A 13,601-nucleotide genomic window follows, 5' to 3' on the forward strand; every position below is an offset into this window, starting at 1 on the left:
TAAAAGGTGGCAGGATAAATTTAAGAGAAGTGCCTATAGGGAGCAGAAAAATATCATTAACTTGCCTTTCCTGGGGCCCATATAGGCTCTCCTCACGCCCATTTTACATGATCTTGCACAGGCTGGAGATTCATGTTGGCATCACAGGCTGTTGGGTCCAGGGAAGGATTTGTGCAAGCCCGATGCTTGAGGAGAGAGGCTGAGAGAGGAGGGTGGCTGACCTTGGAGGTATGCCCTGGGTTCTGAGGGTGCACGGCCTTCAGCTGGGCAGCAAAGTGTGGGGTACACTGGAGATGTTCTGAGAACTGAGCCTGTCTGGTTACAGGAGCCTTCACTGCACCCTTCTCTCTGGGCACACTCATTGGGTGCAGGCCGGTCCACTGAGTGTGTCCTCAGGGTGCTCCACCCGGTCTCCCTAGCTGGAGCTGGAGACTCAGGGCTTCCCCAGGAGTGACTTGTGGGATGAGGGTCTGTTTGCAAAGCGGTCTTTCCTGGGGGGCCCTTCAGGAGCTGGTCAAAGAAGCCCAAAGCTAAAGACAAGATTCGAACTGGCACAGCTGTCAACGGATCTTAAACAGCAGGGCGAGGGCTCTTTGGGAAGGCAGTTAACTCTCTTCTGATGGCTGACAGTTCTCCACACTCTGCCTGCACTCCGCCTGGCCTGTCCAGAATGGGGGCGGAGGAGTGTGCCGCCACTCAGCGGTGAGGTTTAGTTGTTTGTATGGTCATAAACTGCAAGCTGGTGAGCACTGAGTGGAGGCTGGAGGTCTGCCTTTGATGTGGACTCCCTGCTACAGCCTGTGTGAGCCCCAGTGGACGCACTAAAACACTGCTGTTCCATACGTGGCCAGAGACAGAGGCACTGCACAGAAACCCCTTCTTTTTATAGAAACAGAAGATGGGGAGGACACTTCTCAACATTCAAAAATAAAGCTACCAGTGAGCTGAGGCAGTCCCCAACCCTTCGGCTTCTGCAGAGTGGACAGCTTGCAAACATATGACTACATATAACACATGAGCTCCAAGAAACGGCAGTGTATTTATCATTAAAAAAGAATATTGGGGCTGGAGAGATGGCTTAGCGGTTAGGCGCTTGCCTGTGAAGCCTAAGGACCCTGGTTCGAGGCTCGACGCCCCAAGACCCACGTTAGCCAGATGCACAAGGGGATGCATGCATCTGGAGTTCGTTTGCAGTGGCTGGAAGCCCTGGTGCACCCATTCTCTCTCCATCTCTCTAACTGCCTCTTTCGGTGTCTGTCACTCTCAAATAAATAAATAAAAATAAACAAAAAATTTAAAAAAATAATATTGTTAAACAATAATTACCAGAAATCCCTTCTACTTCTGCATTATTTCACAACTTAAGTATCTCTTGCCTTCCCTCCTACAGCTGTCTTTTGCAGGAGTTCTTATGACCTAGGTCTAGAAATAGGCATAAGAGGGCTGTAGAAATGGCCTAGTGGTTAAGGTGCTTGCCTGCTTAACCTAAGGATCCAGGTTCGATTCCCCAGTGCCCACATACGCCAGATGCACAAGATGGCACATGCTTCTGAAGTTCGTTTGTAATGGCTAGAGGCCCTGGTGTGCCCCTTCTCTGACTTTCTCTCCCTCTCAAATACATTTTTTAAAAAGTTAAAAAAATAAAAAAGGCTGGAGAGATGGCTTAGCAGCTAAGGTGCTTGCCTGAGAAGTCTAGGAACTCATGTTCAAATCTTCATGTCTCACGTAAGCCAGATGCACAGTGACACAAGCCTGCAATGTCATACATGCATACAAGGAGGCTCACATATCTGGAGTTCATTTATAGGGGCTAAGGCTCTGGTGTGCCCATTCTCTCTCTCTCTCTCTGAGCCTTTTTCTCTCTCAAATAAATTTTTAAAAAATATTTTAAAAGTTACAAAAAGGGCTGGAGAGATGGCTTAGCGGTTAAGTGCTTGTCTGTGAAGCCTAAGGACCCCGGTTCGAGGCTCAATTCCCCAGGACCCACGTTAGCCAGATGCACAAGGGGGCGCACGCGTCTGGAGTTTGTTTGCAGTGGCTGAAGGCCCTGGCACGCCCATTCTCTTTCTGTCTCTCTCTCTCTCTGCCTCTCTCTATGTGTCTGTCACTCTCAAATAAATAAATAAATAAAATTTTTTTAAAAGAAATGGGATAAGAGGTGACCTTGTTTATCCAAGATGGCCTAGATAGAGAGACAGCTGTAGATTCAAGCAGATAGGGCTCCATCTCAGGTGACAATGCCTTCACTGTACCACCATGCCCACGTCTAGATCCAGGCTTAGCTTCCCAAACAATCAGCCAGGAAGTGTTAAAATAAGCCAAGGATTGGCCTTGGAGCAGGCACCGAGTCACAGCTGCTCTTGCCTCTGGTGTGCTCCAGGTTGAGTATCCACTGAACCCATGTAATGTTCTGTGGCTTGATGACATGCTATGGAGGGGGACACTGCAGTGTGTCTGGCTTGACACACATAACAAGAATGACTCTCGTCAACAAGCCCACAAGCTTTCCAAAGGCCATTATCACATGTGGAGGGGACTTTGTGAACACACAAAAGATGATATTCTCTGACAATGGAAGCAGGACTGGCACTGCTATTATTAGCTTACTTTTCTTTAGACTAGAAGAGGGTATTCACGGGAAAGACACAGACCCGCAGCCTACCTAGCTGTTTTCCTGCCGGTGACGTCAACCATGGCCAACTATGAGCCACAAAACAACTGGCATACATGCCAGTAATTACAAAGCAGTGGTTCCAAATACATTCATTACACACCTTTATTATGAAATCTGTGGAAATTAATATAGATGAAAATCAGAGGGCTGGAGAGATGGCTCAGAAGTTACCTGCAAAGCCAAAGGACCCAAGTTCAATTCCCCAGGACCCACATAAGGCAGATGCACAAGGTGGCACATGTGTCTGGAGTTTGCAGCATCTGGAGGCCCTGGCGTGCCCATATATTCTCTCTCCCTCTCCCCCCTTTTCTCTCTCAAATAAGTAAATAAAAATAAAATATTTTAAAAAACATTATGAAGTATCTTATTTTAGTACTCAGAACTGTTCTGTTCAGACTTCTGGTCTACTTATACATATAGACATGTACTTGACAGGGAAAGTTCTGTGATGCAAAAGGAGCATAGTAATTGTATTTGCACAGTTCTGATTACCGAGGGTCCTAAGCAGGAGCCCACGCTCCAAGACCTATCCAAAGCTGCAAGGCACGCAAGAGTAGCAATTACCTTCTTCTTGTGGCTGGGACAAAAGATCAGACAAAAGCCAGGTCACAGGAGAAGGGTTTACTTCAGCTTACAGTGGCAGGCTTCCTTCCACCCTGGCTGGGGGAGGTATGGCAGTGGGGGTAGCTGGTCACTTCCAGTGAGGAAGCAGAGAGCCATGTGTTCAGCCAGATCCCTCCTTTTTATACAGTCCAGAACCCTGCCCACCGTTAAGGTGGGACGTCCCGCCTCAATTCACCTAACCAAGGTCATCTTTCACAGGTGGTCTTAGGTCCTGTCAAGTTGACCAACACTATAAGCCGCCACAGCAAGGGGCCCCCTGGCACCTTTGCCAGTCCAGCTGGACTTCCTGCTGCCTATGACCCTGCTGTTCACAGAGTGGTAAGGTCAAGGTCACTAGTGAGGAGGGAGGCACTGCTGGGTTTTTGCCCATGTTGACTAATTTAATGTTTTTCTTTGTAACAACAAAAGACACTTGTAGTGTAGAACATTTTAATTAATGAAATTATTGCAGAAAAAAATCCCTAGAGTTAAATCTACTTTTTCCTATTAAAATAATTATTTTATTAATATAGTATTTGAAACATGGTTTTTGAGAAGCTGAACACTAATGAAATACAGAAGAGGCTTGCTCTGGCTTCTTCCTCTTTTTATATATACGTGTAGTTTCACATATGTGTATCTCTGCTTGTATGCACACATATATGTAAAAATGAAAGGACGCTCTATACATATGGTCTTATATTTTGCATTCTTTTTTTTTTTTTTTTTTTTGGTTTTTCGAGGTAGGGTCTCACTCTAGCCCAGGCTGACCTGGAATTCACTATGGAGTCTCAGGGTGGCCTTGAACTCACAGCAATCTCTGCCTCCCCAGTGCTAGGATTAAAGGCGTGTGCCACCATGCCCATCTTATTTTGCATTCTTTACTCAATAGCATACTATAAACATTTTATGATGCATTTAATATTCCTAAATGATTTTCTCAAAAATATATTTATTTATTTAAGAGAGAGACAAAAGGGCAGAAAGAGAGTTATGAACATGCCAGGGCCTCTTGCCACTGCAAAGGAACTCCAGACACATGTGCTACTTTTTGTGTCTGGCTTTATGTGGGTACTGGAGAAATTGAACCCAGGCCATCAGGCTTTGCAAGCAAGCATCTTTAACTTCTGAGTCATCTATCCAGCCCCTCCTAAAATGATTTTTTTTTGTTGTTTTTTTCAAGGTCGGGTCTCACTATAGCCCAGACTGACCTGGAATTCATTATCTAGTCTCAGGATAGCCTTGAACTCACCGTCATCCTCCTACCTCTGCCTCCCGAGTGCCAGGATTAAAGGCATGCACCACCATGCTCAGCATAAAATGATTTTTTAAAAAATATCTTATCTTTATTTATTTGTAGGAGAGATAAAGAGGCAGATAGATGAGAGGGAGAGAGAGAATAGGCATACCAAGGCCTCTAGCTGCTGCAAACGAACTCCAGACACATTTGCCACCTCATGCATCCGGCTTATGTGGGTCCTGGGGAATCAAATCTGGGTCCTTTGGCTTTGCAGGCAAGTGCCTTAGCTGCTAAACCATCTCTCCAGCCCCGTAAAATGATTTTTTAAATCAAGTATTCCATTATGTGGTTGCCGAGTGCGTTATTTATCTACTTCCCCAGTCAACATTTTGAGTTCCTTCCAAAATTTTTGTACAATAAAAAATGCTACAATAAACAATATAGTATATGCTTCTGTTTACATCTTCTCTTCTCATACAATCAATTTTAGAATTGCAATGACCTTGCTGAGGTTGTTATGAGTACTGTCAATAGTGTACGTGAATCCTCAACAGGGAGCCCGGCACATGGCAGGCATCCAATAACCAGAAGTTATAAATAGGAAACCAAGTAGAAAAGTGAACAGATGGATTCAGTCCAGCAGAAAGTGTGTGTGTGTGTGTGTGTGTGTGTGTGTGTGTGTGTGTGTGACACCTCACCAGGCACAAACGCAACTGCAAGTCAGGGCTAAAGTGCACAGGACGGGAGGGGGCAGCTTTGCTCCTAGAACAGATGGACCTACCGTTACCTAGAATGAGACTCTTTAGTACTCTGAACCCCAAACAACAACACCACCCCCCCGTACCCACAGACTAGCGCTTCCTTTAGTCCTAGAGCCCCACTGTGAGCACACTTGGCTCAATCATGCAAGAGGGATGCTAGATGATATTGACTGATTCCATCTTCATTCAGAGCCTTCAGGCGGCTGGGCGCTGGGAACGGAGAACAAACAACATGAACCAAAGGAGTGTCCACAAAGATTATTTATTAGCTATTCTCTCTCACTGTAAAAAGAAATGAAAGAGTAAATGAAGTAAAATGGAAATTCCACATTTCTCGCCTGAAGGCGTCTGCTGGACTCTGTCACGGACCAACAGGGGCTTCATGTTCGCAGCCTGCTCGCAGCAGCACAAGAAGAAACACAGAAATGGCACTCATCTCTGTGAAGGTACAGGACCTGGCACCTTGCAATAAAAAAGTACGTTTTTTAAAGCAGATTAGAATGATGATAAGGCTAGGAGCCTTATCTTCTCCAAGAATTCATGAACTTCTGGGTTGCTCTTTGGAGTGAGGCTTACCAACATGAACAGTTCTTACATGTCTTCTTGGCATGGCCAATCTTTGTTCTTTGATGGTGGACTTCATTCCTTAGTACGGACAGGCCACCTGGAGTGGGCTTGGACAATACGGGAAAGCGGCACGCTGTGACGTAACCAGAAGGTGACAGCTACGGGTGCTACAGTAAGGAGACTTATGTGGGTCCCGGTCGGCCCAGTAGGCCTTCTCTAGAGAGATGGCACTCTTGAAGCCCACACCAAGCAACATGAACATCCCGGGAGGGGGTGGATGACCTCTTGGATGAGAATGTGGAAGGCTGGCATTCCTTTGGAGTCTGAGACTCTGATCTGCATGGCAGAGCCCTGCCTCACTCGTTCGGCTCACTAGCAGCAACTGGGGTTGTTTGCTCTTTCTCACAAAACAGAAGAAGCCATCTAAATGAAACCTATATTTGGTCTAAGGAAAGCAAGTTCTTTAGAAAGATTTTGATTCCTTTGGGCATGGATGCCATTTCCTTCCTTCTCTCCAAATGCTGTTTCTCAGTGTACAGGAAGATGTCCATGTGTCTGTCCTTCATGAAGCCCGCCTGGCATCCGGAAGGAAAAAAGGCTGAGCACCAGCAGTGCTTTGCGTAGTGACCAGCGGGGAGGCCCATGGTACGTGGCTCCCGGCGCGGTGTCCCCTCCTTCTTCAGCCCGGAGGCCCCAGGGCTTGGCAGGGGGGCCGGCGCTTAGTCGTCCTCGGGGATAGAGGTGTTGCAGTTCCCGTGGTAGATCTTGACGTGGCCCTCGCAGCGGAAGTAGGCCTGGAAGACGTCGCTGTAGCCATGGTCCCTCCACCAGGTGCACAGCTGCCGGTTCCAGGTGCAGTCCAGCACGTGGAAGAGCTCCGGGTGCTCCATGCCAATCATGGTGAAGAAGTCCTGGTCCCCGAGGTGGCCGCGGAAGTGGTACTTGTCAGTGAGCTGCTGCACGCGGGCGGGCTCCAGCAGGCGGCTGTAGAGTGCGGACTGGCGCATGGCCTCCAGGTTCAACAGCATCACCCCACTGTTGAAGCCGGGGAGCCCCTCGGGAGGAGGGTCACCGACCCTGGTCTTGGGGTTCTCGTTGCGAAACTGCCAGAACGTGTGCCTGCAACGAAAGAACAGTGTTAGGAGCATCTGGGGCGAATGAGCTTGTCAGCCCTGCTTCCTATAGGTCTTCACGGCCACCGCTCTTAACTCCCTTCCACGGTGACAAAAACAGGGGCAACCTGAGCCACAGCATCTATGTCACGCCACCAGTATCAGAGCAGCAGCCTGAAGCCAGGTCCTCTGAGTCCAAGCCCCGAGTTCTTCCACCACCTCTGCCACCTCAGGGGAATGATGTCGATGGACCGTCACCTCACAGCTACGGACAACAACGTGTCGGGAGTGTCCCTTGCCCAGTTACACAGCTGGTCAGCAGCAGAAGTGGGGACTAAACCCAGACACCTGACTCAGAAGTCTGTGTTCTTCAGATGGCAGCAATGTAGACAGCTCATACCATTGTCTTTGTGATCTTGGAGAAGGGCAGACAGGAAGAGGAAGAGGAAGATTCTGAACAGTGGCTGGTAAAATAGATTTAAGTGACCAAATTAAGACTGAACCAAATTGATCTTTTAAATATATTTTTTACTTATTTATTTGAGAGAAAGAGGGAGGAAGGGAGGGAGTGTGTGTGAGAGAGAATTGGTATGTCAAGGCCTTCAGTTACTGCAAACGAACTCCAGATGCATGCGCCCCCTTGTGCATCTGGCTTACGCGGGGCCTGGAGAGTCGAACCGGGATCCTTTGGCTTTGCAGGCAAACACCTTAACTACTAAGCCATCTCTCCAGTCCCTAAATGTGTTTTGTGCTTAGGACCAAGCTGCATTCATGACCCTAAGCCTAATGTTTCTGACCGGCTGGGCAGGGCTGGGGTCTTGAGGCAGCTCTGGTCACATATCCAGGTGCAGGGTGGATGGCAGCTGCAGAAAACCAATCTAAGCTCACCGGGTGTGACAACTGGGGGAATGCTTCTGGGTCCCCCATCCCAGTCCTTTCATTTGGGGGAGGGAAGAAAGATCTGGAAATCACCCATGAGTAACACGGCATGCTGCATACACTAGTCACTGCCCTCTGTTCTTACCAGAAAGGGTTTGTGTGCTGTAAGAGATGGGGGAATGGGGTACCTGAGACCGCACTCTCTGCAAGGCCCAGTAACAGTGCCAGTGATGTGGAGAAAAGAGGAGACAGAAGGGCAGGTGTGCCCAGGTCCTCAGAGCGAAGAATGCAAGTGGCTACACTAACCTGCTTTCCGCTGTGCAAGGGCCACCGACTGGGCTCTTGTGGAGACACTGGCCCTGGCTACTCACAGAAGCGTGATGCACAGCGGAAAATGAGCCAGAGCTCTGGAGAACTGCAGCGGCTCCATTCGCACTTCTAACACATGCCTGGGTAAGGGCACGGACAAGCCTTCCTTGTGGTCTCGCATATCACACAGGGAGTGGGAGTTTGATCCTGGCCAGGGAAAAGCACGCCCTTGGGACACCAACCAGCACAGCACACAGACTCATTGTTAAGAGTTCGGCGAGGATCAGGCTCTTAGAAGAGTGGGGCTGTGGCGCCCGCTGGCTGATAACCACCTTGGCAAGAATACACCTTGAGAGCTGAGATGCTGTGGGCCTTCTGGCCGCAGAGCCTGCAGAGATGGGATCACCCAGATGTCAGCCTTCTACCCTAGGGCTAAGTGGTTAGTTTCATGACCAGCTACAACTATGCCAGGCACACCTGGGTCAGTACAGTGGCACAGTGTGGCTAGGTAGATGAGGGACCTTCTAGTGGGAAAATGGGTGCTACCTGGGTGTTCAATTCTTCCTCCAGTGGTGGGGACAGGAGCATTTATCAGGAAGGAGGAAGAAAGAGGCAGGCAGGACCCAGAAGAGAACGGGGCCTGGGTAGCGGGGTAGGCTCCCCAGGCACTTCTCCAGTACCAGGCAGAACACCAAGCTGGCCTTAGGAAGGATCATCTGGTCGAAGCAGGAGAGGCAGGAGCAGGTCAAGGTAAGAATGCTGAACTGCTGCCACCCAGCCCATGGCACTCCACCCACCATGGGCAGAGCACTCTGGTGTTCCAAGGTTTCTATCCTTCAGCAAGCTGGGAACAGACAGGCCATCCACAACTGTGGGCACCCTTGCCTGCAAGGCTCCCCAGAGCTTCACTGTATGAGGCAAGAATGCTCTGGCCACAAGCTTGCTGGATTCAAGAGAAGACAGACCACCTTCAGGTGCAGACAGTAACCCAAGTGGCTCTCTGGAAACAGAATGCCTGGCACAGCCACTCAGGCAGCCCACGGAGGCATTTTACAACAAAGAGCCGGAAGGAGCCAGGCTGGGGAGCGACCCATGTGTTAGGAGCAAAGAGGGACAGGAAATTGGACATGCAAGTTTCCCAGTGTATCTGCTGAAGCAGAAACAACCTGATAAGGAACCAACGCTTCTTCCAGCATATTGCGAGCAACCTGCAGGGTGCCCTGATTCAAAGCACTCCGACCAGAACACAGGAAGACAGACAGACAGACAGACAGAGGGTACTTTGAGGATGGCCAGTACTGCTGGCTCTCATGGCAGCTGCAGGAGAGAGAACGATCCAGAAATGTGGGCAGGAGAATGCCCACCACAACTGGCACCAATGCTCCTCACAGCCCATGATGGTGGGCAGGTATCACAGATATGGTGGTCAAGAGCAGGTCTTCTAAGTTCTAATCCAACTGCCCCGGATTCCAAGGGCTTATGTTCTGAGGAGCAGCGCTTGGATTCCAATCTTGTTTTGAACTTCACTGGGGACCAGGCTAACAGGGCATACAGCCAGTGCTGACATGTCACTGGCTTGGGGTAGTGCCAACCTAAGAGCTACTCTGAGGCAGCTTAGTGTTTGCCCCAGGCCCTGCCCTTTCCTCACAAGAGTCCCAGGTTGATCATGTATATCCACCAGTGACATGTGCTGAGGTGGCAGGAAACCACTACATGAATGCAGACATCTGGGTCTAAGCCCCGGATCTTCCAGAAGTTTCGTGGACTAACCTGTGCTCATACACCCCATCCGTTCTTCCCTAACTGGATTTGGGCCTGTGTAGCCTTATCCCACCCTCTGTGGTCACCCGGGGCTCCACACTAGCAGAGCTCAGGTTTATCACCCTTTGGAAACAGTGTCAACTGGGAAGCAAGCCCCATGAAGAAGAGCCACTGTAAGTAATGAAGTCCTAGAAGCTAATGAGGCCTGTCGGGAAAACACAAATGAAGACCCTTCAAGCCCTTTCTTCTAGATGGTGCTGTTCCTAAAACTTCTATGTGTAGTAAACTTTAAAAATCATCAAAGACCATGGAAATTAGTGAACTGGTTTTCATGAAATAAAAGCTCATCTTTATGGAAAGGTACGTTTGAAATAATTCTGAAAAGCAAATCACTTCCTCCCTCTGGTTTTTCCCTGATAATCACAGCCAAGGTCTTTCCCTCCATTAAAGGCTTTCAGAGACCTGGCAGAGAACCTAATGCTTATATTTTCCAGGAAAGAGTGCGTATTGTTGTGAATAATGCCTTTTTCCTCCCGCCATTCCACCCAGACTCATCTGCCTCTGGCGTGTCATGATTTCCCTCCTGGCTCTTCTTGCATCCCGATGCTCAGCTTCTCACCTTCATTTTCAAGAGTGGAAACACGCACTGCATCAGAGATCTACAGGGAAGCTTCTAGAAGCCTGTGTTGACTGAGACTGAGTTTAGGCTACAGGCTGTGAGGCCCAGAAGGCCCCATACCTGGCCTGAGATGACCCTAACCGCTAAGCTCTCTCTCCAGCCCTCCAGGAGCCATTCTTCCCAGAGAACTGCCTTTGCTCCCACCTGGGCAGAGGGTGCTTTGTTTTTCCTCCAAGCCCCTGGCGCTCTCTGCAAGAGTCGAGTAACCTTGAAGCAAAGGACTAAACAACAGAAACTTTGCCTCTCCCAGTCCTGGGGACTGGAAGGGAGATGGGAGCATAACCGGGCTGGCACCCTCTGCCAGCCGTGGGAAGAATCTGCTCCATTCTCCCCTAGCTTCTGGAGGCGTTTTTAGCTCTATGGAAAAGCATCACCTCGGGCTTAGTGGTTACGGCGCTTGCCTGTGAAGCCTAAGGACCTAGTTTTGACTCCCCATAACCCACGTAAGCCAGATGCACATGGTGGCACATGCATCTGGAGTTCATTTGTAGTGGCTGGAGGCCCTGGCACATCATTAATGCTTATTCTCTCTCTCTAATAAATAAATAATAAAAATAGAAAATAAAAACATTTGTTTTTTTAAAATATTTATTTTATTTTAGTTATTTGAGATAGAGAGACAGAGGAAGAGGCAGAAAGAAAGAGAATGGGTGCACTGGGGCCTCCAGCCACTGCAAATAAACTCCAGACGCATGCACCCCCTTGCGCATTTGGCTTATGTGGGTCCTGGGGAATCAAACTGGGGTCCTTAGGCTTTGCAGGCAAACACCTTAACCGCTAAGCCATTTCCTCAGCCCAAAAACATTTATAAAAGCATCACCTGGACCTCTGTGTTCACCTCTGGGGAGCTCTCCTTGTGTATAGGTGTTTCTACCCCACACTCCCCTTTTCATACACACCAATCATACTGGATCAGGGGCCACACCAGGCCACAACATTCCCCCTCTTATCCAATTATTCTATTTGTTACATCTCATTCACAAGAAAGGTTACATTCAGCAATTTGTGGAGTTAGACGCTTGGCACATAGAGTCTGGAGGATACCATACTACAGGAAGACGGGAAACCAGTGTGGTTTCTCCACCACGACCTCACTGTCCATGGGTGTGTGGGCGTGGGGAGGGGCCGCTCCCCACAGGCTGAGAGAATGCATCATGATGGAGGGAGACAAGTGGCCCTGGCTGGAGAGGGAAAACCAGAAAGAATCAGTCATGTGGGTGTGGAGGGCTGGCATGGGACAGCCAGTGGGGAGATGAACTAAGCCTATCCAGCGATGTCTCCTTGTTCTCAGTGAGACACAAAGGACACCCGAGCTGTCACCTAGAGAGCACATACGGACCCCCTGAAGAAGTGAGCACAACATCCCACCCTCCAGAGGAGTCTAACAGGAAGACAGGATCCTGCCTGTGGCGGCACTCCTGGGTGCAGCATGGGGCCCCCAGGGGGCTTTGCAGTCTGGAAACCTGAGGCTTGAACTGGAAGGCAGCTATGTGGGCCCTTGGGCCTCCCAAGGCTTGGCTTGCTGTGCGACAAAGGGACAGGGATGGGGTGACACACTGTGAGGCTGTGAAACAGCTCTGGGAGCAGCGGAGATGGAGCCTACGATGGTGCCCAGTCAGAGTGCCCCACCTCTCATGGCAGGGGCTCAGCCATATGGAAGGCTGACTTGGCAAATACCCCACCCTGTCTGCCCGGCTTACTCAGGGTATGGCACAACAGTGACCAGCCCTCATGCACCCAGGCAGCTGTCTGAGTGTTTCTGTTTCCACACGGCTTCCTGTTCCAGAGTCTGGTAGTGACGAAGGTGACCTACAATGTCCGTCTGGTTAGCAAAGGTGCAGGAGCCACAACCAGTGTACGTCTGTGGGCTCCAGAAATGGGCACAGTGTCAGGATCCTGAAAAGGGGGCTGCCCCGGCTGGCAGCAAGGCCTGACTTGCCATGAGATGACCCCATAAGCAGCCACAGTGCCCTCTTCCCAGAGCCCTTGAGAAGGGCATTGGTCAGCTAGAGGCCTCCTCATGGCACAGCTCGGTGGGAGCCCTGAGGCTCTGCCCCATCCCTCGGGCAGCATGGAGCCCCCACCAAAGGTGCAGGCCACAGCTTACATACCCAGAAGCCGTCACCTCCTTACCCACTACATCTTGTTCCCTGGGCATGATAGTCACGTGGCCTTCTTCCCGTCCCTGCTGCCCTGAAGCTGTGAACACATGTGCAGGACAGGGGGTGCACCACCATGCCAGCCCATGAACAGCTACCACGCTGTAGGGCACAGGCTAGCATGCGGGTGGGCTGCTGCACGGGAATGGCCCGCGGGGAGGGATGCAGGGCGGCCAGGCAAGGCAGAGAGGGCTCGGGCTGAGGGAGAACATCCTATCTCGTTTTGAAAAGGTGCCAACAAGAATAAGAGTGCAGAAAAGCCCAGTGGGTGGCTGAATGTATGGATTAAAGGAGACAGAATTCTGGAGAGTTCTGACATTCAGTGGGTAATAATGGGGCCAGGAAGATGCAGGGCCTGGGCCAACTCCAGCCACTTGCCCTGGGGCCCTGTGTCTCTGCTACAGGCATCTCAGAGGAGCCACAAGGTCCCAGGGACCTTCGAGCTGGATCTGCGGGTCTGCTGTGCCCGTTCCAACCCTTCGTCACTCAGCCTGGAGACCCCGACAGTCCATTCTGGGGGCCGCCATCCTTCCTCCCACCGGTGTCCTTGTGCTTTTCCACTCAGGGCCTTCTATAGGCTTCCTCTCCCACACAATGTTCTCCAAACTCTTGTACCATTGATGTCAAATCTCATCTTTCTAAATGAAAAACCACCAAAAAGTTTCTTTTTGGCTCACAGTTCTGCTTTCAGTCTGAAACATCCCCCCACAGGCTCATGTGCCTGAAAACTTGATCCATACTATGGTTTTGAGAGACTGTGAACTACTTAAGAGGCAGGGCCTGGCTGGCAGAAGTGGGTTTGGGGTTATATAGCTGGTCCACCTGTGCCCCTGAGCTCTGACCCCTGACTGCTGGGA

General features: G+C 50.1%; 1 protein-coding gene across 1 annotated transcript in view; it reads right to left on the reverse strand.

Moving 5' to 3' along the window:
• Positions 1 to 5,524: 5,524 nt before the first annotated feature.
• Xxylt1 (xyloside xylosyltransferase 1) overlaps positions 5,525 to 13,601 on the reverse strand; it is a 167,260-nt gene continuing 159,183 nt past the window's right edge. Inside the window, exon 5 of the mRNA XM_012947879.2 lies at positions 5,525 to 6,964. Coding sequence (XP_012803333.2) covers positions 6,565 to 6,964 — 400 coding nt within the window. The 3' untranslated portion in view covers positions 5,525 to 6,564. The remainder of the gene's footprint in view (positions 6,965 to 13,601) is intronic.

Source organism: Jaculus jaculus, chromosome 5, assembly GCF_020740685.1.
Source record: "Jaculus jaculus isolate mJacJac1 chromosome 5, mJacJac1.mat.Y.cur, whole genome shotgun sequence".
Classification (NCBI taxonomy): domain Eukaryota; kingdom Metazoa; phylum Chordata; class Mammalia; order Rodentia; family Dipodidae; genus Jaculus; species Jaculus jaculus.